The sequence below is a fragment of the Perissodus microlepis genome, chromosome 23 (assembly GCF_051167445.1).
Source record: "Perissodus microlepis isolate ML-2025 ecotype Zambia chromosome 23, ASM5116744v1, whole genome shotgun sequence".
In the NCBI taxonomy this organism is placed as follows: Eukaryota; Metazoa; Chordata; class Actinopteri; order Cichliformes; family Cichlidae; genus Perissodus; species Perissodus microlepis.
Genome location: NC_140482.1, coordinates 28,100,964 through 28,128,902, shown reverse-complemented (window position 1 = coordinate 28,128,902; position 27,939 = coordinate 28,100,964). Strand labels below are relative to the sequence as shown.

Below are 27,939 nucleotides of genomic sequence, written 5' to 3'. Positions count from 1 at the left end.
AAATCAGCGTGCCCTGGAGAACAAGACTGATTGAGCAAGTGCATCCAAGATTTTGTTTTTTTACACACTGAATGTATAATCACTGCTTTACAGTTTAAGTTTGTTTAGTTGTTGTCAAATCCAGACACAAATTTACCAGAAGTTAACAAAGCACAAAGTTATTACATTTAAACTGAAATGGCATGCTGTGAGGAGAAAACGAGGGAAACATGGGGAAAAAATATGAGAAAAAAGGAAAGAATTTGTGTTTTTGGCTCCCTGTCAGGTCAGAGCTGTCTCTCTTACTCACTCCTTTCCTTTTTCACTCTCGCCTGGCTGTCTTTCCCTTAACTTTCCCTCTCCCACTCCCACTTCGCTCTCACATCTGGAGGGTATCTGGAGTGGCTGTGTGACTCCAAGCCTACTATGGGACAGCCTGTGTTTGAACTGGAAGTCAGACTTCAGTGCGTTTCAGCTAACATTGTTCGGAAGGGGTAAAGTAAAGCAGGAGACCATCATTTTACTTTGTAGACTTTACTGCCGCATGTTTTATGGGTGGCTGTTGCATTTATATGAGCTTAGACTGAGCTTTAAGTGTCATTCATGCCATTCTGGTATGTGCATTTTAGACAATCTGCACAGTCAAACTACTTTACAGCCTCTCCTCTGCTGAGAACGAGCTAAACAGCATGAAAACAAGATAATGACATTTTAAATGCATAGTATCTATCATAGTAAATGCATAGTATGCATAGTATCTCACTTCAAGTCTCTAAATAATAAGGTACCATAGTGTTGTCAACTTCTCGATTGCTTTAAACTCCTCTTTAACCCCTGGATGCTCTGATGTTTTGATTCTGGCTGTTGTCGACATCGTACAAAGTGCATTTTGCTGTGGGTGTGTGCATGCTGTACTGTGAGTTTTCTGCGTGTGTGCGCTGCTGTTCCTCTGATAGATACTGTGGAGTGACGAGCAGAAAGAGCTCCTCTGATAAATGGCTTTTATACCTGTACCTTGAGAGTTGCCTTGAGTGGAGTATCTCTGCCAGCATTAGAAGAGATGATTAGAAGGATAATTTTCCCTGGCTTTATCAAAGCACAAGTGTCATGTAAGCAGTGCTGACCTATAGCGATTAGACCACACAATGTGTTTTTTGTTTGAGGTTTTTTTTGTTGCATTTTTGGGGGTTCTTCTGAAAAACTATTTGAAATGAAACAAGATCAAGCTGTCATGGGTGATAAATGTTCTTTTCCCAACTAGACCGTGCAGTTGGTGAAGATTGAAGTTTCAGACACAGAGCTGTCTCTCATTTCTTGTTGACCTGGTGCGTACATGACACAGTTTCATTTGTTGTAGACAGAATGGTGCGTCAGGATTCAGTGTTAGTGGATTGAAAGGGTTGTGGAATGATGCATTTTATATTAATGCTAGCCATGAAATTGCTTTAAAAATATAATGGATTGCGATGCACTGTTAAATTATTCCTTTCTTTTTTGTTTCTTGCAGTATTTAACAGCCTACTTGTATCTAAATGTCAAAAATATATATTTTTTATCTGAAAGGGTTGTTTGGTTTTTTAATAATCACTCAACACAATAAGTTTGGATTAAAGTATAGACTGTATATAAAAGATGGACATGGCCATGTGTTAGGACAGTTCCATTATGAAGCCTTAAGTTGACTGTGTTTATTGTTGCCATCTTAGCCTTTTGACATAAAACATCATGACACATGGGGATTATCTAACTGCTGTGCTTAGTGTCTTTTTGGTCTTTCATGGCGATTGTAATTTACAACATTAACTTGACATTGTACTCAATAAGACTTGAAGCTATGAATTTAGAGATAAAAAGTGTTTACTGAGGTTACAGGTGAGCATGTGGGCTACTTTCTGATAGACCTCTGTAAAACTGAATGTTTTTATAAATTACAGAAGTCAGTCCCTGTTGGCCACTGGAAAGGAAGCATGTATAATGTACTCCCACTCTAGCTTAACTTTTAGTTAAGTTATATAGCTCAGTTTGGCCTGTTGATGGAAATGTTGTCTCAAGACTCCAACGCCTAAATCCAGAGGTGTGGTCTAATAGTCAGTTTTGCTTAGAAAGTTTACCAATCACTCGAAGTAATAGTTTTCTGTATGACTTTATCAGTCTCTCACATCATCCAATCCTGGCACTCTCTTCTTTACGATGTTGCTTCAGTTCATTTATGTAGAGTTAAAGTCCCACCATAACATGTTAGTCAGGTTGAGGTCAGGACTTCTGGGTCACTGCAACACCTCAATTCTTCTCTTTTTTTAGCCATGTTGTAGATTTGCTGTGCTCAGGCTCATTGTGCCTGCACAAGCCTTATCTAGAATTGACTCTAGATTACTTCGGCATGCAGAGGAGTTCGGTGATGACTCAATGACCACACGATGCCTAGGCCCCGCGGGTATAAAACAAGTCTAAATCTTCACCCCTCCATTACTGTGCCTGATAGTTGGTATGTGTTTGTGCAGATTTGTTGTGTTTGGTGGTTGCCAAATGTGGCACTGTGCGTTATGACTAAACATGTCCACTATGGTCTCATTTGTCCAAAGGACATTGTTCTTGAAGTCTTCTGGTTTGCTCAGATGTAGCTTTGCAAACCTAAACCATTTTACCCTTTTCTTTTTAGAGTGCAGAGTTTTTCTCCTCTCTTCATTGCATACATTATTGACTTTTTCTGCAGAGAACACATGTGACAATAATGCCATCCCATAATTCATACTGATTCACCATCTGACTGTTTACAAAAATGATCAACAAAACTGACAAAGTGGCACATCTCATGTAAACGTTTATTATAAGTGCATTTTACTCTTCGTACCATAGCATGATATGTTTTGAATGTTCAGCTGTTAAACCCAAAGCTGAACATCATGTTGCTGTAATAAAATCAGCTTCTTATTGATGTGTAGATTTTTTCTTTGTACATTCCTTCATCTTGAAAATACCAACCTTTGTAATGAAGTTATAATTCTTGTTTATATGCATGAAACAACAACAGTAGTATGCAGTTAAAAAAACATTGGGATGATGTAAGACCCACGTCTGATACTACAGGTTCAGTCAGTGCAGTCTGATTATCTGTCTTATATATATCAAATGAAGCGGTTATACTTTGCCAGGTATAACAACAATAATAATATGCTTGTATAGAAAAAAATGTGTATGAAAATTTGTTTTTACCCAGAAACAAAGGAAAATCACCAGCATAACTTTGTATTGTCAATTAGTTGTGTTAATTGATCTTTCATTAACTCAAATATAGTACACATTTTTAGCCAGGAACCTAATTTTAGCCATAGATTTCTGTCAGATAAGGTATCACAGACAGGTAATGTCAGGGGAGACCAGTCATGCTAAAAACCCTGCTTTCCTATGCAGATCTTTTAGCTAAAAAGTGCAGAGTTGAAAACCCCAGTATGTTTTCAGAGGATGACACGAGGAGAAAGTCACACAAAGACAGAAATAACAAAGTCCACAATGACCATAAAGCAGAAATCCAAAGGCTTACTGATGAATTCAGACCAAACAGGGAATATGCTAGATAAGCAGATGCACTGTCAAAGGACGAAGGGAAGATGGGACTATTACCACACGCAGTGCTGAGTAGGGAAGTGGAGACAGGTTAGGAGCAAGACAGAGCTCAACATAATCAAGACAATCAACAGACAGAACTAAACCCCAAAACAAGATTAAAATAGTTAAACAGAAGAAAACAGGAAAGGAACGACAATCATAATTAAAAATCAGAGCTGCTGAAACATGGATGAAAAACATCAGAGCTGAACACATAAAGACAAGACAGAAGGAGGAACTTTAACAAAAAAAGCTAAATTGTCATTATTATTATTATTATTATTATTATTATTATTATTATTACTACTACTAATATTATTGAAATGATCTTGCTTTCAGGTGAGACACATAATACAAGGACTAAAGAGTGCTTGCAGATAAATACATATAACTTTTTAAATGAAATCAGAGGGCGCAGTTTCATAGTGTTAGTGTTGCATCTTGTTTCATTTATAAGAAACAAAGGATTTAAATCCAGTTTTTTTAAGGTCAGTGTGAGCAGTATAGCTAATATTAAAATAGTATGTGACCTCACGTGATACATACAATCAAGAGTCTTCAAAATGGATCTTGAAGTATTCTTTTTTTTGTTTTGAATCATCAAACAAATAAATAATATAACTATAATCAAGTGTAGACATAACTCAGAACTCAATAATTAGAAAACAGTAACTAGAACTAAAAACAAGGTTTTAGAATCATAATGAAATTAAGCTGAAATTAAGATTATAATAAACAAGGATCCCAAAACGCCAAAGCAACTCAAAACCCCTGGAACCAGACCAGGGACCATGACAGAAATACAATGTGCAAATTGATGAATTGAGGCCAGCATTTGAAAGCAACAGTGATGATTCACATTATGTGCACCAATGTCTTGTACATGCACAATGATTTGGGATTGATTGAAGAATCTCTTACACAATTCACCACAGACTGACCTTGCTTCTTAATTAGCCCAAGTAATTTTCCAGAACAAATTTCCAACTTTGGAAGAGAGATGATCTGACAAGTGCAGACGCGCTTGGAAATTTTTACTATTTAGCTGCTGGCACCTTGGCCGAGGAAAGAATCTAATAAACTAAGGAAAATTAGGTCAGATTGCAAGTTGTCCTGGATGGAAATCTCTAAAGCAAGCTAACACAATGACCATTCCAGGTGGCTAATTGAATTGTTTACTTTAGGTCAGACCTGAAAAGCATTCAACCAGATTAACTTCACAGAAAAAAGAAGAAAAAACGTTTCTTTTAATTTCCCTATATCTTAGCATAAAGCACAGAGCCACCATTTTACTCTTTGAGAACTTGTTCTTAAAAAGAATAACATTTATCATTCTTAAATAACTGATCAAAAGTCATTCTACAATGTGCTTCACAGGCACATTGTAGAATGACTCGCTGCTTGACAAATGCACACAAATCAAAATCAAATCAATTTATTTATATAGCACTTTTCACAGGATAAAAACCACAAAGTGCTTCACAGTAATATAAAACAGAAATACATAAAATACATTAATAATAAAACACACAGCACAAATCTAATTAAAAGCCAATCTAAATAAATGAGTCTTAAGCCGCTTTTTAAAAGAATAAATACAATCAAGGCAACGTAATGATGGAGGGAGAGCATTCCACAACCTGGGGGCCACCGCTCTAAAAGATCTATCACCTCTAGTCTTAAAACGAGTTCGTGGGACTGCCAACAGCCTTTGATTAGATGATCTCAGGCTGCGAGAGGGAGCGTGGGGTTCTAAAAGATCAGAAATGTAAGCAGGGGCATCACAATTCAAAGCTTTAAAAGTCAGTACCAAGATTTTAAAATGAATTCTGAAGTGTACTGGAAGCCAGTGTAATGAACGTAACACTGGAGTAATGTGCTCTCTTTTTCGTGTCTTAGTTAAAAGCCTTGCAGCAGCATTATGGACTAACTGGAGACGGTCAAGATTCCTTTTGCTCAAACAAAGAAAAAGGCTGTTACAATAATCTAAGCAAGATGAAATAAAAGCATGAATAACCATTTCTAACTCAGATTTAGACAGCAAAGTTCGCAGTTTGGAGATGTTTCTTAGCTGAAAAAGGCAGTTCCTAATTAACTGGCGAGAGTGTTGTTCTAGGGACATGGCAGAATCAAACATCACACCAAGGTACCTGAGGCTCAGGTGAACAGATGAGCCAAGAGAACCAAGATGCTGTTTGATTAGAGATATCTGGTTGTCGGGGGCAATAATTAATGTTTCTGACTTCTCAGAGTTCAACTGTAAGTAGTTGTCACCAAGCCACTGTTCAATGGAAGCTAAACATTTAATTAAAGAGGACAGTTTATGGACTTCCATCGGCTTAAAAGAGCAATAGAGCTGAATATCATCAGCATAGAAGTGATAAGACACCTCAGGGAACTGCCTAATTATAAGTCCTAGAGGTAACATGTACAAAAGAAAAAGAATAGGACCCAGAACTGAACCCTGCGGTACCCCACATGTCAGATCCTTAGAATGTGACATAAACCGATTCGCAAAAACACTAAAAGATCTGTTGGAGAGGTATGACTGAAACCACTTCAAAGCCAGACCGGACACACCGACTATGTCCCGGAGCCTGTTAATCAGGATGGTACACACTATACAAATTCCATATCTCTGGTTTGTAAAGTAGAGTTTTTGTCCCACATTTTTGCTCTAAACCCAGTCTGAAGCTTTTGATGAGCGACAGAGTTATTGTAGGTCATCCAGAGGGGCACGTGGACTTCTTAACCAAATTTCATGGTAATCAGTGCAAAGGTTTGAAGGACACAAAGTCATTGGGATTCATCCTCTGTAGAACACAAGTATCTCCACAACTTTTTAAAAACAATGCATTCCTTAATTATGAAGTTTTATTATTCTGGATCAAACCTACGAGGCAGAAGGAATTTTGCAAATTTTTCCAGATCACAATAATAACTAAACCCATCTTGCTTTAAACTTCATGTTTGTAGCTGTACTAATTAGTGTCCTGTGAGAGCCTGTTGGCCAGTGAAGTCACAGCTACAGGCTTGATTTAGGTCACAGGTGTTGAACTCCAGGCCTCGAGGGCCGGTGTCCTGCAGGTTTTTAAATGTGTCCTTGATCCAACACAGCTGATTTAAATGGCTAAATGACCTCCTCAACATGTCTTGTAGTTCTCCAGAGGCCTGGTAATGAACTAATCATTTGATTCAGGTGTGTTGACCCAGGGTGAGATCTAAAACTTGCAGGACACCGGCCCTCGAGGCCTGGAGTTCGACACCCCTGATTTAGGCAATACAATAGAAAGATAGTTCATGCAGTGAGTACTGTTTTCAAAATGACTGCCCTCTCCAAACTGTTTCTGACTTCCCAGCTGGTTCTGTTTACTAATCAGCACGTCTAATTAGAAAATAGCTGACTTAAAGATAGACATTATTATTCGTTAAAATCCTACCCGAGCTAAAAAGGTTACGAGTTTTCTACTAAACTTAAGTAGAAGTCTCTGCAGAATATGAAATGGCTTTCCACAACCACATGTGTTTGTGTTAGGGTTAAGCCAACATAAGCCAACCCCACTGGTGGTGGAAATCCCACTGATTGAGAAACAGTCATGTTCTGTTCTGCAGAGATGCTTTTCTGCTTGGTTTAGCAAACTGTGCACACAGATTCCCAATATTCTTTTTATGCATTTCAGCAGCCACTGTGTCCTGCAACAGAGGCTGCAAACAGCTGCTGTTTTACACACTGAACGTACTTCTTACTTTTAATTGTATTTTGGTGTTAAAATCTACAGTCCCCTTTCAGCTTATGTATCATATATAGTCATCACACCTTCTTGAAGCAGGGCTCTTTTTCTTATCTTTTAGTTGTTCACTTAGGATCAGTCAGGTTGCCAGTTGTCTCTCACCAGGAAGAATTGTCAAGAGGTGTTCAATACAGGAAACATACAGTAAGAAAGCAATTTCTTTTCTCTTCAGCTTGCTGTTGATATCTTTTTCCAGAGCTTTGAAATGATGCAGTCAAAACGAAACCAGAGAATGTGTGATGATGGCAGAGATTTAACTCTCACAGTGTAGTTTATTTAGTGACCTGGAATAGACCACAAAACAATCTGCTACTTGAAAAAATAAGTTTGAATCTATGAATTCACAAGTTGTTTCTCTGCTGGACTGGAAGGTAAATTTGCAGGTATAGATTTATAGATTTGCTGGCCTGTTGTTTTCTTTCTTCACAATATAACAACTGCTTCTTTGTAGTGGTGTCAAGAGTCTGATTACCTCACCCTAAAAACTCAAAGTCGATTCATGGAGTGTATGTGAGCAGGCCAGTTTTTCAGATCAAGATGATGATCATGGTGGTGCATGGTGTTTATGAATGCAGATATATTTAAACTGTTTTCAGACAACAGCCAGTGGTTTTTGACATCATATTTTGGCAATTGCACTCCTCCTTTTGCTCTCCACATAGACTGTTTACCTGCATGCAACCAATTTCTGCTCAAACCTGACTGGTCAATGAACTGCGATTACAACTGGGTCACACATGGAAAAAGGAAAGTTTTCTGTTAAAAAACCTTCCTTACATCATCTGTTGATAGAGCTTAAAGACTTGCTCTCATCCTAAGTCTAGTTATGTTGGAGGTTTCTTCTTGTTGAAATAGAGGTTTTCCTCCCAACTGTTACAAGGGCTGCTCAACTTCAACTTTAGTATTTATTTAAATTTTTGTCATTATATAAGTAAATGTTTTTTTTAATATAAATTATATAAATAAATTCTATCCAATTAAATTGAAAATGGAAATAGAAAATACAGCTTTATTGCTGACAGAAGTTAAAGGCCCTGTCTTGTTATGATTGTCTGTGTCAGCTGTGTTCCCCGTGTGTTCCCATGTCCCTCGTTAATCCTCTGTGTATTTATGTCCCCGTCTCTCTAATGACTGTGTGCCCCTCCGTGTGTTTCCTCGTGAGTCAGTTCCTTTTGAATCTCCTAGTTTAGTTTCATACTGACGGGAGATTGTCAAAGTAAAACAGGAAGTACGCAGAGGTGCATACAGGAGGGGAGGAGAGAACACGGGGAGAGCAGAGACATAGGCTGGGGAAAACATGAAATAAAACACGAGGAGGGGACTCACAGATACGTGGAGGGGGACAAAGGGGGTACAAGGACGAGGGGAAATCTAGTAAACTAAAGTGAACAAAGAACAATAAAGAACAAAATACAAAAACATAAGAAAACTAAGAACACTGGGTCAAAATGACCAAGGACCATGACAGGTATAAATTAGATCGTAAAGAATTTCCCCCTACAATTCTGAAAAAACTGCCTCAGAAAGGTAGTACATGACTTACTTTTCAAAAAAATTAACATGATTCCATAACAAACATTGCTTCGGTGAAGCATGGCACATCTAGCTGAATTAACCCTTAGATGCACACGTGGGGTCAAAAATGACCCCATGGGTTGTTTTTCTTCAAAATCTTTAAAATGCAAAGTTGTAATATATTCATATTCCAGGTATTCCTCATAAAATATGTTTGTAACATGAGGCCATTTGCATTTTTATTAATTTTTTCATTCATTTATAAAAAATGCAGTTTTTGTGTCACTACCCCACTCTTACACAAGTGGGGTCAAAAATGACCCCAAGCAGTTCCTCTGGAATCTTCTATGGAACTTTTATTCTTAGCAACTCTGACTGTCCCACTTACACTCCTGATGGATCAGGAATTAATTTTTACACAGTAACATATATGATTTATAGTCAGGGCTGCACATAAGTGGTCGGCAGGTGCGCATTCGCTGTCAAAATAAAAGTATTCCCGGAAATTCAGAGAATACGTGCCTCTTTTGTGGTGGAGGAACACCAAAGTAATTGCTTACGGAGCTTGCTTTTTCGACATCTTTAAGAGTTCTGAACAAATGTCTGTCCTCCTCCAGAACATCTAATGTACACAAACGAGCGTCCCAACTTCTTATCTGGTACGCGTCTTTTATTTTGACAGCAAATGTGCACCTGCGGACCATTTATGTGCAGCCCTGTTTATAGTTTCCTGTGCATTTCAAACATTGTCCTTTCTAAAAAAAATTTAAATATTTAAAGTAACATGGCTGCTATGAGGCCAGCAAGGATCCCTGTGGCCCTACAAATGATCCAGGACGGATGGGATGAAGAGCCCATCGGAGGCACTGACTCAGAATCTGACATCTCAGATATAGAGGACCCAGACTATTGTTCCCCCCACTGAACAAGGCCAGTCAGATACAGAGGAGTCCTCTGAAGAGGAAATAAATATTTAGTCTAACAGAATGAGCCCTTCTTACTGCTCTAGCCACAATATTCTGAATTAGTCGGCCAGGGCTTGCACCTGGGTCTAGTACTGTCTCCCCAATAGATGCATGGAAGATGTTCATGTCTGATAATATAATAGAAGAGGTGCTGACATGCACAAACATGGAGGCATGAAGAGTAGCCACAGACAGGGGAAAAGAGTGGAAAAATGTAATCAAACATAAGCTCCTGGCCTTCATTTGATTTACCATTCTTGCAGGAAGTGAGAAGAACTGGGATATACCAGTTGGTGTGTTTTTTGGGAGTCCTCTGCATAACCCATTGTTCAAGGCCACTATGTCAATTCAAAGATTTGAAGATATTCGCCGCTTCTTGCACTTTGATGACAAGAGGACCAGAGCCTATGGACTGAAAACAAACCACATGGCAGCTTTCCGCTACATATGGGGCCTGTTCCTGGTCAACTGCAGGCAGAAATTCATCCTCAGTGATTGTGTTACAGTGGATGAACAACTTGTGCCTTTCAGAGGGAAGACCCAGCTTCTGCAGTATATGCAGAGCAAGCATACAAAAGTGATACAAAAACTGCAATTTCTTAAAATTAATGAAAAAAAATAAAAATTCAAAGAGCCTCATGTCACAATCATATTTTATGAGGAATACCTCAAATATGAAAATATTACAACTCTTTGTTTTAAATATTTTGAAGAATAACAACCAAGTTTATAGCAAAATGCACTGTTTCTATTTGGGGTCATTTTTGACCCCACTCGTGGAAGAGTGTAGGTACTGGTAGGTTGTGCATCCAAGGGTTAAGACAGTATTTTTATTGTAACCATGTTTGACTGTTTTAATAGCCAAAGACTGTAGCGTGTGAGGTCCTGTTTCCAGGAAAAAAATACTCACTGACCTGATGTTTATAATTTTACTATCCATGTTCTTGTGCAACAGGAGAGATGGCCTTTCTCAAGCATTCCATCCTGCACACCCTGAGTGTGCTGCTCTTGGCCTGGGTGTTGGTGCAGTGCCAGGCCTCTGTTGAACCAGAGGAAGAGGAGGAGGAAGAGCCAACAGAGGAAACAGAAACTGCAACAGAGGTGACGAAATCTGAGCCGGAAATCTGTCCACAGGATTGCAGCTGTACAGCAGAGAGGGTAGTGGACTGCCCCGGAGTCAACCTCATCGAGTTCCCTGCTAAGCTGTCGGGAAAAACCCGCCAGCTCTCTCTACAGGTCTTTCATGTACTCCCATAAATACCAACACAAAACCAAAGTTTGGAATCCTGCATTTACAATCTGTGTTGTGTTTTCTGATGCTAGAACAACAAGATCGAGGAGATAACGGTTGAGCATATTTCCCATCTGCATCAGCTTGAGACTCTTAATCTTCAGAATAACTGGCTCACCTCAGATGGTAAACACTGTCACACAATCTAAACACTCAGCAGGAACCTGGTGTTCAAAGTGGGAACAGCTTACAAGACATGTTTTTGAGGTTGTTTTCTGAGGCCCTGTCGAATTCCTTTTGTTTTTTGTGTTTTTCATTCTCAGATGTCGATCTGTGTTGACCCATTTTGTAGAAAATTAGAGCTTTTGCCTGTCTGGAATTTTTGATTAGTAGTTAGTCTGGCCTTGGTTTAAGTATCTATAATTTGACTAACTATTTATGGTACCAAAATACCTTCAAAATAAACCTGAATGCAGCAGAGGAAATGCAGTTGTTTTGTTCATTTCGTCTAACAACTGGTCCTCGCAGCTGAAAGGCACATTCATGAAATGAATAACAATTAATGGGAACATAAGAATCAGTTTTCCTTTGATCGAAAAGTCTTAGCCTTGCTCTAGAACAAGTTTTGCAAAGTTGGAAAAGCTTACTGTCTTATAGGGACCATAAAGCTGGTTTTAGACTGTCATGTCAAGGTTCTGGTGCACAGTAAGATGGAATGCTAAGTTATTGGCTAATGCTAGCAAGCTGGCTTTATAAACTGTTCAGGTGTATTGCACACACATTTGCTACTTATTGCTAAGTAAGCAACTAATAAAATACAGTAACTTTACTCACCAAACATGAAGCACAAACTTCTTGTACTGGCTGTACCTGGCAGCTGTACCACGCAGCAAGCCATGTAATTTATAGATATCTGCCATATTATCCTCAGAAAAAAAAAAGAGAAAGACCGAAAATTAAGCTGGAGAAAGCTGGAGAGGAACTGCTCCTTATCTTACAAGTGATAAAGAGATAACACAAATCCTGCATCTTCAGTTGTTGAACACTTGAACAAACAATTATAGGAAAAAGAGCACTTCTACATTTAGCATGCCAGATAAATAACTGATTAGATGCTTACAGCTGCAGAATATTAAAGATGTCAGAATCAAAATCACAATCAGAAAGACTTTATTTATCCCCAAGGGGCAATTAATTGTAAACTTACCAATTTCACTTAGATCAGCTGGATGGAGATGTGGTCCTTACTGTTATTCAGACACTGCTAACAAAATGCTGTTTGACTATGTCAAGTAGCTACAGTTAGCTAAAGTTAGGGTTTTTGTTCTGTCACAGTGTAACTTTAATACTCTAGCAACCTTCCTGCTGCTGTCTGCTCAGTTTTTACTTTGCACTTTTTATTGCTAATGTTGAATAAAAAATGTTGCCGTAATGGAACCCTTTTTGGTAAATGTAAGATCAAAGTGCCACAATGGAAAAGATCCGGGTTACCATGTAGTATCTATCTAACAAAAGTGTTTGTTTTGATCAAAATATTTTAACACATTTTCAAACTAACTATCAGAAAATATTCATTTACTTACTTAAAATGATTAACCACCCTCTTGGGTGCCTGAACCTTTTCCTACTTAATTAATAGTGTGTCACGGTGGCCCGTGGAAAAACACAAAATTCAAGCAGAAATCCCAAACTGCTTACAAACTGGTAGAAAATTCAGCAAGTTCAAACGATTTTAATTGTGCATACACCTCCAGCTTTCATAAACATATATCAATTTGAAACAAAACAGGATATTCTTGATTCCCAAGGCAAAAATAGCACCATTTTGTCAAAGTTGCTGATGTTATGTAATTAGGGAGTCTCTCTAAAATGATAATTTATCAAAAAGAATGACCACCATCTTTTCCAAACCCTAATGAACTGGTTTGTAGTGCCTAACAAGTGGGTGAATGTGAAAGTAAACAATGAGTGTACAAAACCCCCCAAAACTGCAAAGCACAAAGGTCCAAACAGGACATAAGCCACAATCTTATGATCGGTAAACCTGCAACTAATACCATTTCTTCTAAAATCTACAATCCTCTGGTCAATTTTGGGACCAGTGCCAAAACTGATAAGTGATACAGGTCTGGTAAATATGTTTTATTCTGTTAAAGGGTGTAAGTCAAGAACAATGTGTCAAAAATCCTTGTTTCTTTTCAACAGGCCTTGAAGATGAAGGGTTTGAGATGCTCGAACAACTGGCTTATTTATACTTGGCAAATAACAAGGTGAGTCATACAGCGGGAGTTTAGATATTTCTCTCAGTTGTGTTCTGCTTGACTGACAGTGTCAGCTAACAGAGGGAGGTTGTATAGTTGCTGCTCATATAGTGTGTACAAGCTTATGCTTGTGATCTCTTCCAGTATGGCTGTGCCATCTGTTTGGAGCTAAAATGTTACTGACCTTTCAGTCACAGGGAACAAGAGAAAAAGGATGGATGGATTTATTTGTGCCCTCACAACATAGGATCCGAAAAGAATAGAGGATTTTTAAATTCTCGCTAATCTTTAAAGACACCGATGCTACTTTAATCCATAAACCACATTATAAAGGAGAGCGCTTCAAATGAACATCTAATCTCAGTGATGCTTCTCTCATTTTTCAATTTCCTGTTATTGTGTACACTGTAGTGTTAGTTTTCAGCAGGGGATGACAAAAATGAGGAAAACATGGCTTTTATGCCACACATACTTGGGATGACAGCATGCCTGTGTCAAAACAAATAAGTATTCATTAAGTCCTTGAACCATAATTTCTCCATCCATCTATTCTAGCTGGAATAGATGGTTGGTCTCATCAGAGATCTGCAGCTGTATGTTCTGAGCACTAATGTGAAGAGAAGAACTGAGCTGTCAATTCATCTTGACATCCTGGTGATGAGTTGGATCAAGTGGATGGGGAGGACACTGGATATATATATATATATGTATATATATATATATATATCTAAATATATGACATAACGTTTTGACCACTGACAGTATTTGGATATTTGGATCAGGCAGTGCTAGCAAGCTTTGTCAGTAAGACAGATGTATAATCTATGGGTGTATTGCACAGAGATGGGTTGATAAATAATATTCAAATAAAATACAAGGATCATACTCACTAAAACTGGAGCACAATATTCTTGGTCTGATAGTACAAATAACTTCACAGCAAACCATATCGCTTGATAATTTAATTAAAAATGCTCAACATCATATCCTGTCATGGTTTTTTGTGCTTGCAGCTCACCTTAGCACCAAAGGTCCTGCCCCCCTCTTTGGTCAGTGCTGATTTCGCTGCTAATCAGCTTACAAGGATCTTTCCATATACATTTGGTCATAAGCCAAAACTGAGGTAAGAGATGTGCATGTTTGTGTAAATTCACCCAAGATTCCTTGAGTTACTCAGTTAACACATGTCTCATGGTCGTGGTCCCCAGGTCTGTGTATCTCCATAACAACAAGCTGACTGATGTAGGTCTCCCTGAACATATGTTCAATGCTTCTGACAACCTGGAGATCCTAACCATGTCTAGCAACTTCTTGAGGGTTGTTCCCAAGAACCTGCCTCCGACTCTTTACCGTCTTCATCTGAAGGTTTAACATCGCATTATACTTGGACAGTAGTGGGTTTAAGATGTTTGTTTAATTCATAAATGTACAGATGTAATCCTAAACTAAAGCTTTGTACATAAAAATGCAAAAACCTTACCTGAATTAAATTTGGCCTGTAGGTAGTCACCTTGGGCATCACTGCAACATTTCAAGTGCTTTACATATCTATGGTATGCACACATACACTACTAGTCAAAAGTTTTAGTACACCCCAATTTTTTCAGTTATTTATTGCAGTTCAAGTTATTCAAGTCCAATTAATATCTTGAAATGGTACAAAGGTAAGTGGTGAAATGCCAGGGGTTATAAAAAAAGGTAAGGTTACCTAAAACGGAAAATTAATGTACATTTCAGAACTGTACAAAAAAGCCTTTTTCAGGGAACACAAAATGGGTTAACAATTTAAAGCTGTTCTGCAGCAATGGAGGTTGACCAAGCCTTGAAAACTGGAGCAAGTAATTCCTACAAATGTTCCAACTTTTCTTGATCACTTAGAACCCCAGTGTTGGAAAACACTGTGGTACCATACCCTTGTGGGCATCAGTTGATCAGTATTGTACTGCAGACAGTAGTGTGTGTGTTGCTACTAAAATGGTAATAAAAAAAAAGGCAATTAACAATGGAAGACAGACGTGTAGGTCTTTCCTACAGAGAAATTGCAAAGAAAGTTAAGATGTCAGTAAGTACAGTTTCCTTCACCATGAAAAGGCACTCAGAACCTGGGGCAAACTCTGACAGGAAGAGGTCTGGCAGACCCAGAGCCACACCTGAAGCAGACGACAAGTTTCGGAGAGTTAACAGCTTGCGTGATAGGGGGCTCACAGTGCAACAGCTTCAAGCACAGCTTAATAGTGGTCATAGTAAGCAAGTCTCAGCTTCAACTGTGAAGAGAAGACTTTGTGCTGTGGGTTTGACAGGACACGTTGCAGAAAGAAAGCCATTGCTAAGATCACAGAATAAGACAAAGAGACTTGCCTGGACCATGAAACAGCACCATTGGACTACTGAAGAAGCTCCCCGACCCAAAATCTACCACTGCATTCTGCAGCGCCATGCAGTACCCACTGGTATGCGCCTAGTTGGTCAGGGGTTCATCCTGCAGCAAGATAATGACCCAAAACAAGTCCAAGCCATGCCTACCCTGAGGTAAAAAGAACAAGATGGTAAGCTTGAAAATATAAAGTGGCCAGCACAATCTCTGGTATTAAACCCATCGAGCTGGTCTGGCATGAACTGGACAGAAGTGTGAAAGCAAAGCAGTCTACAAGTGCCACACATTTATGGGAACATTTGCAACAGATATGGGAAGAACTTTCTGAAGAATATTTGATTTCTGTTGTAGAAAGAATGCCACGGGTGTGTTCAGCTGTTATATCTGCCAAAGGTGGTTACTTTGAAGGGTCAAAAGTTTAGAATACATTTTTGTCTATAAATTGATTGCATAATTTTTTTTAAACTCCAATTTCTTATATGTACTATTCTTTCATTTTAGAGTGCAATGAGAAATTAAACTGCGTAATTTCCAATAAAAAACTGGTAAAATTGGGGTGTTATAAAACTTTTGACAGGTAGTATATATATTCATTTGTATTTTTGTGTGTACCTGGCTACAGACATTTTTTCCCATGTTTCAACCAGCGACCCTTTAACTTGAAGTAGCACGAGTCAAATTCAGGCAAAAAGAGCAGGAGGTGAGCAACAATTGTGTTGCGCATGTCTGTTTTCAACAAACTGTTTGCCAGTTTACAATGTTGCCTATACTACATCCCACACAATGTCACAGTACAATTCTGTGTTGACCGTCCCAGGGAGAGGATATCATAGTGAACAACTTAGTAAATGTCACAAAAAAACAAGGAGTGCGCTCCTGGTGTGCCTCTTTTGAACTTTGACACTGGACGTTTTGATTAAGAACTTCTCCTTGGTCTCCAGCTTTCCATTCCAGACAATCCTTGACTATAAAATCAGGTCATTTTGACTAAAGAACTTGATGTTTGCTCTCATCTTTAAGCAGATCCAGTCTCAGTACATCTGCAGTGCAAATAGACAGAACACTACTTTCAGAAAATTGCATAAAAAGCAACACTTGAAGTGGTGCAGGTAACCAAAAGGCTCTACCTATCAAGGGAGGTTGGCCAAATTTAACCCAGCTATGATTTCTTCTTTTTGTGGGTGCAGTTGCTGAACTTTGTGATTCCACCTTACATTAACAATGTCAATATTCTTTTGTTACAGAGAAACAAGCTGGAGAAAATCCCAGCAGGAGCTTTTGACAGCTTGCCCAATCTCAGAGAATTATATCTTCAGAACAACCTTCTCAGCAATGAGGGCATGGACAATGAGACTTTCAGGTGGACAAAAATCTTCACTCATGAAGTTTATCAATAAACAGATTTCAACATCTTGCCATTGCCAGCTGTGTAAATATCAAAACTATCCTTTCAAGGGCAAATTCTCTACAAAGACAACATCATATCCTTCCTTTTCTTTGCTTCTAGCCAACTCAGCAGCCTTGAGTGTTTGGATTTGTCAAATAACAACCTCAGCGTTGTCCCAAAGGGTCTCCCTCGCAGTCTTGTGCTGCTACACTTGGAGAAGAACGACATCCGCAGTATCCCTGGAGATGCTCTAACGTCAGCCCGAAATCTTGAATACCTGCTCCTCCACAATAACAAACTTCGTTCCCGTTCTATCCACCCAGCTGCCTTCCAGGTAAATATGGATGATATAAATGATCCAATTTAAATTGTAAGGACAAGTTGGAAGGAGTAATTTGTACAACAGCATGGCAATGAACATTATGCAACAGTGGATCACCCATTTGAAATCTTAAATTTGCTTTTCACTAGGGCTTGAAAAAGCTGCACACTCTTCACATGCACAACAATTTGCTGGAGCGTGTTCCCAGAGGCTTGCCTCGGCGAGCAAAGACCTTAATGCTGCTCCATAACTCTATTTCTGAAATTGGCCGCAACGACTTAACCTTGTTGTACACGCTGATAGAACTCAACCTCAGCTACAATAAGCTTACCAGCCCCAAGATGCAACGTGAGGCTTTTAGGAAGCTACGTCTGCTGGAAACCCTGGACCTGTCGGGGAACAGCCTTACCTCAATGCCCAGGGGTCTTCCTCGCAGTCTGCACGTGCTCGAAATCAAGAACAACCTGATCAACTCTATACCAGATGGTACGCTGACAAAGATGGAGAAGTTACGAAAGCTGATCCTGAGTGATAACCAGCTGAAACTGAACTCAGTCTACCAGGGAGCCTGGATGGAGCTCACTGCGCTCACAGTGAGTGGAAGTGACACAAGTGGGATAGTCACTGAAAAAAAAAAAAAAAATGCTTTGCAATGATGTTTGTATACTGCATGAATCTGAATATTTAGGAACTTTATAAAGGTTTAGTACTAGATTCCTCCCTGATCTTTCACTAAATGACAGTTTGGTATGGTGCAGAAAAGGGCAAATGTAGAATTTTTTTTATACCAAGCAAAGTGGCTATTGGTTGGACATTAAGGATTTAGATGTTATAAAATTAAAAGGCAAGACTGGTCGTAGTATGATGGTACAAACTGAATTATTGTTTACATTTACAGTAACATTATCAATGGGAACTTTTTATTTAAAACTATGTTGACAAAAATGGAAATATTTACTGGGATATAACCCCAGTCAAAAATCTAAGGAATTGCTGCAGCTGGCAAAAACCATTCAATGATCCTAAATAGATTGTTGTATAGCAATTTTTCCATCACAATTTATACAAGACAATATGCTTGCCGTAGTCTTCGCCAAAATATAAGGCAGCACAATAACACTGCCAGCAATGGCAGAAACCTGCAATGTGAAATTTGAAAGTAATGATTCTGGGAATGAATCATTCATTCCAAGAATGATTCATTCCAGATAAGTAGGGCTAATGGTTTGATACGGACTAAATTTTCCAGGAGGTTTGTTATAAATTATGCATCTTTAATTTTTAGACGCTGGACCTGTCTGGTAACCTAATGACACACATCCCCGCTGACCTACCCGAGTCTCTGGAATACATTTACCTGCAAAACAACCGCATCTCCAGTATTCATGGTTCAGCTTTTGAAGGCACTCCCAACATCAAAGGCATCTTCCTCCGGTAAGGGACTCACAAGTAAAGTAAATATATTTAGTCTTTAGCTGTATATTTTCATGCCCTGATTTATTTATTTCTTTAACCCCAAATAGACAACTTTAAACCTTTTTACCCAATTTAGCCAGTAAATACTTTAAGATCAACATGAATAACAACAGCTTCTGTGGATAAACAATTTTCTTTATGGATTAAAATATGCATTTACTTCCAGCTGCTCAAACCTGTAAATTAGAGATCAAAAAATAATAAAAAGTGAGTCATATTGATGTAATTAAACTTCAGCTCTAAACAATAAAAACTGAACAGAAGAAGCAGAAGCATCTAGAAGTACTAGATCTGCTTTATACTCAGTTTTACTAACAAGCCTCTTCCACACTCTTAAACCATTGAAATGGCCCCGATACTGCTGATGTCACCTGTTCTCTGCACAGGGAACACCAGGATGAATTAAACTCTTAAACACTTGTTTGCAAAAGCTGTTTTATTGCATTACATGTTCAAGCATAGGCCTTCAAGCACAAATCTGTTTTCCAAATGCATTGATCTTCACTGGGGGTAGGATACTCGTGCAATAGAAGAACGACTTTAAAGTAGAAGATATTTAACCAGCTTAAAAAAAAACAAAAAACGTTGTCTTACTACAAGAGACTCATAGACCTGCCACAGCTGCAGATGAACTTAAAACACCTGCATGTCTTAATGTGTTTTCACATTAAGACATGCAACGCAGCAATATCTTCACCTTAACAGTAGGGAATATACTTTCTTCTCACATGTCAATCACTCTTACTCTCATCTGAATTATTTCATCAAGTTCATTCTGCCACAAACTGGAGATTTAATTCATCATTACTTAAAGATGAAGATTTTATTAAATATTTTAAAAATGAGTGGGCTTCATATTTACACAATAATGGCCTGCCTGGAACATCAGCATCTGCTTTCTTGGAGTCAGGGATGAAAAGAGAAAACAAACGTATTCATGAATTAGAGAAAAACATTAAATCCTTAGAAGAAGCCTGTGTGTCCTCGCTGGAACAGGAAATGTTGAGCAAAATACGTAAAGCAAAACTAGAATTAAATCAAATTTGGATAAAAAAAAAAAAAGAAAGAATATTTCTACTACAAAGACTTCCACTGCAATTATTTTTAACAAGAAACAAAAAATTCCCTGTATTCCCAGTTAAAGACTTAACTGGGAATACAGTTTATGATCCTGAAAGAATAAACAACACATTCAGGGACTTTAAAAAACTTTATATTCACCAGAGGTAAACCCATCGGAAGATGAATTGATCAGTTTCTTGATAACATAACCATTCCAAAATTATCAGCCAGTCAAGCCTGAAACCAGGCAAAGACACTGTATTTCCCATAAGTTTTCATCCAATATCCCTTTTTAATGTTGACCTTAAAATAATCTACAAAGCCCTCTGAAAAAGATTAGAGAAGATAGCACCCGTCATAACACTTCCTGACCAAACTTGTTTAATAACAGGGAGGCATTCATTAATAAATACATGTAGCTTACTTAATTTAATAGACTGTTCTTGCAGTAAAAACAAACTACAATATTGTCTCTAGATACAGAAAAAGCATTTATAGAGTTAAGTGGAACTTTTTATTTGTAACTTTGGTTTTTGAAATTGTTGGGTTCATCCAAACTCAAAGTATTTGTTTTCCTCTATTTAATAAGCTTTTGAAGGTTTAGATTAATAATGATGCCACGTCTCTTCCTCCATTCAGCAAACCGAACGAACAAAAGAGCACCAAATCCAGGCAGTAAACACTTTTATTATGTGTCATAAAAACAGAATGTTAACATGATTGGTTAAAAAGTTAGGGCAAGGCCGCGGTTTTAGACTTGGCTCCCCTTATTTGGCTTGGGTCCATCTATCTCTGGAGTCTACATAGGACCAAGAGGAGGACTAGATCTGCCTAACTTTCACAACTACTTCTTAGCCAACACGCTACAATACATCTCAAGATTGTTAAAACATAGACGTAGAATAGGCACTATGTAATAATGTAGAGATTTCGGGCCTAATATTCATTAGCTCAAATGACTTGTATGCTTTAAAAGCATAAATATTAAGATTAAGCATTAATATAATATGAATATATATATTAATATATAATCTTAACCTATCTGGAACAACTCTGACATCTTACAAAAAAATTATATGCTAGACTTCAAAGATTGCAGGTAAAGGAATTGAGTTCTTGGAATGTATATTTCAATGAATAAATTTAATTTCATTTGACATATTAGTATTACAATATGGGATTAACAAGAGTAGATTTTTAGACCACCAACAAATTATAGTCTATGTTAATAAAGGAATTTTCGCCTAATTAAATCAATTACAATTCTTATCTAAAATATACAAAACACTGTTGAAAACAGATGAGTCATTATCCCTTCCTATTGTGAAATGGGAGGCGGATCTATCAGCCAGCTTTGACCACAACTTCTGGTATCAGACATGTTTAAAAACCTCTAAAATGATTAGAAACCCCAATCTACAATTAATAAAATACAAAATACTACATAGAGTGCACTATGGTCACACTGTCAAGGCAATACACCTGACAATTACGTCAACACTCTTTGGTTCTGTCCACCAGTTCAGAGGTTTTGGTGCCGGATATGTGAAGACTTATCAAAGTGTATAAAATGTAACATTCCAGCTTCCCCTTTAGTTTGCTTTTTGGGCAGCCTAGATGATGTCACTATGGAGATGAACACAGTCCACATGGCTCTCGCCACCTTATGCATCACTAAGAAGACTGTCCTTATGAACTCGACAAATGAAAATAATCTTAGAGACCTTAAAACCAATATAGAGACCATTTGTCAGATCATATCAGTCTTGAGACAGCCTCTGCCGCTGCATCAGGCCAATCTCTCTGAGCTCCTTTGATTGGCTCCATCATCTAGTGGAAGTTGGGTTGGTGCGTGCATTGGGACCCGTCTCTGGCCCAGGAGGATTCGGTGCATTGGTGGAACTGGACGCCCTTTTAGCTGGCAGGGAGGTTTTTACCTTGTTTTGCAGATGCTCTATACTTTTGAGGAGACCACTCTGCAGGAGGGGGGATCTACCAGAGGTGGAGGATGGGCTCAACCTGGGTGTCTATTGTTTTATGTAGTCTGGGAGTTGACTGAATGTTGGGTTGGGGTTGGGTGTAGTCTTTCCTCTGCAGTGGGGTTGGGTGGGCCAGTGATTGGTGCTAGTTTCAGTCATTATGCAAATGTACTGTTTATAAGATTGGGGAAGCCACTTGGATGAGTGATGAAACATTTCTCCCACTGAAAACGCTACGTCCGTATGAACAGAATAAACTTTTGGAGATTTACTTACCTGGATGATTGAGCATGCATCAAGACCTGTGTATGACTGTTTGTCTATGTGTCAAGTCAGGTCTTAGACTCTCCCTCTCTCTTAGAACATGCCAGGCCTGGGGGACCAGGTGTGGGGCCTATTTCCCGACGCCACAATCCATGCCAGTGGCTGGTGCCCCCACCTGCCGCCATTGGTGGTCTTCGGTGTCCGGGGTTTGAATGTTTAGGTGTGTGCTGGTTTGCCGCCAGAGGCTCCCTGCCTCTGTCGGGCACCTGGCAGGGGTGGCGTGCCCTTGGGTTCCTCCCCTCCCCTGTCTTTGTTCTCTTCCTTTCTCTCTTCATCCCTCTTCTTCCCCTTTATTTTTCTCTCCTTCTCCTTCTGTTACATTTCTTCATTTTCTTTCTTTTTTTGTTTCTGCCCCCCAGTCTTGTCTGTTATGGTTGTAATAATCCAAAATAAAAAAATAAAGTTCTAGTAAAATATGACGACCAGGTGGACCATTATAGTGAATATCGTAATACTACACCTGTGAAAGTAAATTTGCTGGGCATTTTTTGGCCTTCAGACAACAATTCCGGCGTTAAACTGCTGGACAGGACAAGGGAAAAAAAAAGAACGGCTGTAAGGAAGTTATGGCATTGTTTATACTGCTTCGTAAGTTTATAAGCAGCAGCTGCAGTCAAATACACAGAGTTCTTCCACACACATTTTTTTTCTTTAAACACTCAACTCAGATTGATTTTAGGAGAAGTGAGAAGGTTCAGGTTCCCGAATATATTAATCAAAAGCACTCTCAAGGTTCAAAGAATTTTGGAACATGGTAAAGTCTGGCTACCAGCATCCGATAAAAATTCACTGCTTCAGTTTTCACCTTTATTACCTTTGTGGAGGAGGTGTAGTCTGCATGCAGCCTTTAATATGCACAGCCAACTTATAGTAAAAGACAAAACAAAACAAAACAGAACTATAAAAAAAATAAAGAAAATGAAAACATGAAGAAAAACATGAAAAAATAAAATTACTAAACAGCAGCAGTGAGAAAACTGAACATCGTGTCAAACATTGTTTGTACAAAAATTCCAGTCAGTTGAAAGTGTTAATCACATTCATCGATAACCAGTTCATATCTTAAATACTGCTGTGTCGACAGCACACTCACACAGTGTCTGATTGGTTTGGTGAATTGCAGGTTGCTTGCAGGTTAACGTGTCTGCACTTGTGTAGAATGTGGTTACAGATTGATCCAGTCGAGTTGCACTTCACTCTAACAGCCTACATACATCTGCCCATTTTCTAGGACAGAGGTGTCAAACTCTTTTTAGTTCATGTGCCACACGCAGCCCACTGTTCAGCCGACTTGAGGTCAAAAAGTAAAAATATTTTATAATAATGGAGATATAAAACATGGAGTAATTGATGACAGGCTGCAGTTTTTAGATTTTGCAGTGGTGTGGATTAGACTTTCTGGCAGGTTTGACACTCCTGTCCTAGAAAATATAACCACAGACCGATGTTTCTTTACATGGCTGTCATTTGTCTTACTGTGCAACTTGTTTGCAACCTCCTGCTGCAAAGAGACAGGTTCTGCTGTCTGCCAAGCCTCTTTAACATCTTATCACCAAGAGCCAACATTTCTCAAGTTTTGATATAATATGAATCATTTACTGACTAATATTTCTGCTGACTAATAGGACAGCAGACAGAGTATAATCATCTGTTTGCGCACATCTCTCATTTTTATGTCAATGAAAATAAAGATAACAATAGATAAAGTCCAAAAATGGAAACATTTGATAAGATTATGAGCTGTGCTTAACAGCTAAATGAAACTGAGTTCTTGGCAAGACAAAAAGCAGCTGTAACAATCCACAATACATGAAAAGCTTTGATCTTTGTGTGGCTACAACATGAATGTTATGTCTTTGTCTTGAGTTTTTTTAAAATCCTCTTTGACCAAAACATTATCTGGGCTTTATTGAGCCATTTTGCAAAAAACAAACAAACAAACAAAAAAAACCCTAACCCAAAATGCAATATATCAACACTATTTTGCACTTATTTTTTTCTGCACAGTAATTGTTTGTTTTTTTCCCCTGTTAAATATCCTTTCTAAAAAGAAAATGTACACTGATCCTAGAACAAAAATATCTTCATCATCATTATGCATGCAAATTTGTTTCAGAAAAAACATTATTAAGTTTGAAATAAAAGCCTGAATTATCAAGTGTCAAATTAATTACCAGCTGTTCTTTAGAGGAACATCATACAAAAGGTGTGTAGTGTGTACATCTGACACTGATTTCATACCAGATGTTCAGTTTCAGACGCAGCATTATTGTTCATAATTACTGCATAGGCAGTTTCCTAAAGAACATGCAAGGAAATTACAATAGATTGGATCACCTCATATACACCCCGTATGACATATATTTTAATTTATTCTACTGTTTAAAGACAGTGCAGTCAAAACTCTCCATATCTGGATCTGGTATTTCTGAATTTTCTGTGAAACTCTGAACTTTTATAGTTTCTTCAAGATTAGTCACAAAAACATCAAATGACGTTGGTGTGGATGTCTCCAGGAAAGGAAAGTGTTATTAGAGTCACCGGTAGGGATGGGTATCGTTTAGGTTTTATCTGATACCAGTACCAAACTGGTACTTTTGAAACGGTGCCGGTGCTTAAACGGTGCTCGAACCGGTGCTTAAAGAATGGAGAACACACACTTTGTCCAAAAACCTCTCATGTTCAGCTGTTTTTTTGTAAAAAGATAACAATGTTAGCCTTTTCTGCAGCTATAGGGGATTTATGGCATCACTCTTGGCTGGAAGCAGTGCTTAATCAATGGAAAAAACACAAACTTTGTCCAAAAACCTCTCATGTTTAGCTGTTTTCCACTTTTTCTTTGGTCATTTTAACCTTTTTGGCCAGTGTGAAGGGAGTATCTGCCATCAAACAAGAAGACAGCCGCATGTAACTACAACGGTGTTTGCTAGTTCACCTTACATGCATTAATTTAATAACATGGTTAGCTTACACACGAACAACATTAAGCCACTCACTCAGAGACGAACGGCTGTTGCTGCCACCATCATCCGTCATCATTTCTGCTACACTGGCAGGGCTAGGGGCCAGGACTCTCCTCTTCGGGTTTTTGGGGGATGTTGCTAACTCCGGGTCCGATAACAGGCACCACACCCGCAGTAGATGTGCTCGGTGTGAGGTTTCGCAGCAAGCTATCAAATACGGCGCATTTCTCGGCTTTTAAAAAAACGCTATGCGTCGGCAGGTGTTTCATCAGATTCGAGGTGTTACCTCCTTTGCACAGTATCAGCTTAAAGCACTTGTTACAGGCTGCTGAGTTTGCATATTTTGCTGGGAAGTACAGCCAGACTTTTGACCGCTTCGCCTTGGGCATTTTTAATCTGTAGCTCTGCTCTAAAAGAACGTACGTACCTGGGCCCGCCTACTATCCTCGGAAAGGTAAAATGATTGGCTAGAATCCAAAGTGTATGACATCTCAGGAAAAAAAAGCACCAAAATAAAGCACCGAAATGTGCGCTGCTTTTCGGTCTGGTTACTATCGTTTATGTCAGAACCGATACCGGTACCCATCCCTAGTCACCAGCCTGAGATTAGAGGCTACATTAATGCTTTACAGAGTTCATGCTACAGACACATCTCAACCAGAAATGTTTGGAGCAGACTATGTGAAATCAGTTCTTCATGGTTGAGTTGCTGAAAAGACCAGAGGAAATCTGGACTTTTGATCTGAAGAGTCCAAATGTGAGATTTTTGGCTCCAGCAGTGTGTTTATGAGACAGAGAGAACCGATAGTATCAACATGTGTTTGCAACACAAAGTATGAAGGCAGGAGCTTTGCTCATGACAATGACCACAACATCCTGCAGTGACAAGGCGTCCCATCTGGTTTTTTAATGGAACAATGAGCTGAAAAACACACAGCAAGGCTCTGAGAGGGCTGTTTGACCAAGAGACAGAGCAATAAAGCTGCATCTGATCACAAGCTAAAATCAATGATACGGTTTAAGATGAGTTGGAGAGCAGAGTGAAAAAAGAGTAACAAAAAAGTGCTCAGCATATGTGTGAAAAGTGGGAATTTACTTTGAAGAATCTACAATTTAGAACACTCTTTTGCTTCCTGCATAGAAACAAAAGTCTTGTTCATAGCTTTCATTGTTTTATATTGTAAAACACAGCTACTTTCAGCTGCTCCCCTAATCACAAGGGGAAAAATAGTTAAAAAAAACAAACTTTCACAGGTTTTTTTTTTTTGGTCGATATTTAAATTTTGATCCAACACTTTAAAGCTAATTTGCATTGTTAGATTTTTCCCTTTTCATCATTTAAAAAATTATGTATGCTAACTGAATAGGTTTTACTTCACAAAAATAAACCATTTTCAGAAACAATGTTGTTCTCTAGTCTGTTACTAATCAGTAAAATTTGCTATGTGTTGAAAATTCTGACTCAGTTTCATTTTGCAGAGTACTGCAGCGGGTATCTAATCTCCCCATCTCCACTAACTTGTGTGCATTCAGCAAATTTTTTCCTCTTTGGTTTATTCCACAGAGTGCAGGCTAATACCCATGAGCCCTGCAGCTGAAACAGCGGTCAGTCAAGAAGAAAGAGGTTCCCGACATGCTCTTTCATGGCTTTTGTTCGATTTCATTTCAAATATAACCTCAAGCTGGCTGCTTTACAGCCAGTGTTTACAAGTCCTGAACCCTTCCAGGGTCATCGTGTTTTTAGTGTCAGCTGCTGGCACATTTGACTTTTTTGTCTCTTTAAAAGAATTTTTTTTATTTCCACCCAAATCCCTTTGCAGCTGGGAGCCTTTCGCGTGAGTCGATTTAAAGCTGCTGGAATGCTTGTGTCTGTTGTTGAAGTGGAAGGGCGACCTTTGTGTATATTTATTAGTGAATTAACTTTTAAACTTTATGAACAACATATGCAAATATTTTCAGTGATCAATGCAATAAATTCCATATGCATTAGACATGGTTTTAGATAAAAGTCAGTGGACACCTGTGAGCTTGACGGTGTTAAAATAAGAGAATGGGTAGCATATGTAGCATACATTCTTCTGCTCAATGCTCAGCTGTACAGATTTTTATAGATGTGACTGTTGATCATTGTTTTTTTTTGCTTTGAGCCTTTAAAATTTGTAATTAAAAGACTACTTCAATTAACTATCTGGTTTTGTTTTTGTTCTTCTTGTTTTTTTAATTTAAGGTTTAACCCCCTGTCTGTGGACGCCGTAGATGAGAGTTCCTTCAAATACCTGTCCAACTTGCAGGTGCTGGACACTGGTGCAGGAAACCCTGACCTCCCCATTCAAAAAGAGGAGATCGAAGAGGAGCAAGACTAGACCTGGGTTGATCGAACTATAATTGGACTGCATTGCATCAAAGACAGAAAGAGTTTTTAAATGGGGAATGTACCTGTGAATATTATTTCCCAGGTTCATTTTTGTATCGTGGCAGCGTCACATATTTCTGGTGCAGGAAACCGGATGGGGTTACTGATGTTTCCATTTTTTTGGGCTGGTTATTAATGCATATCTTTATATCTGACCTTTAATTATTTTTGTCTTTGATCATTTAATTGTTTCTGTGCCTTACCCTCAAAGATTTATTGGCAAAATCTAATGTGAACCTTCCCATGTAAATGTTTCTGAATCGATACAAAGAATGTAAGCAGAGTGAAAAA

At 38.5% G+C, this 27,939-nt stretch overlaps 1 protein-coding gene across 3 annotated transcripts; it reads left to right on the top strand.

Moving 5' to 3' along the window:
* Window positions 1–300: 300 nt before the first annotated feature.
* Window positions 301–27,939, top strand: podn (podocan). 3 transcript variants are annotated; one of them, XM_084920831.1, is made up of 11 exons: window positions 301–443; window positions 10,812–11,092; window positions 11,180–11,273; window positions 13,293–13,357; window positions 14,362–14,471; window positions 14,557–14,713; window positions 16,967–17,082; window positions 17,230–17,443; window positions 17,581–18,024; window positions 18,717–18,865; window positions 27,463–27,939. In XM_084920831.1, the coding sequence occupies exons 2-11, from the start codon at window positions 10,817–10,819 to the stop codon at window positions 27,596–27,598; spliced, it is 1,761 nt and encodes a 586-aa protein (XP_084776957.1). In that variant the 5' UTR covers window positions 301–443; window positions 10,812–10,816; the 3' UTR covers window positions 27,599–27,939. The 3 variants fall into 3 exon arrangements, with proteins under 3 accessions (XP_084776957.1, XP_084776956.1, XP_084776958.1); XM_084920830.1 differs by having other exon boundaries at window positions 301–473; XM_084920832.1 differs by lacking the exon at window positions 301–443 and adding an exon at window positions 521–1,304.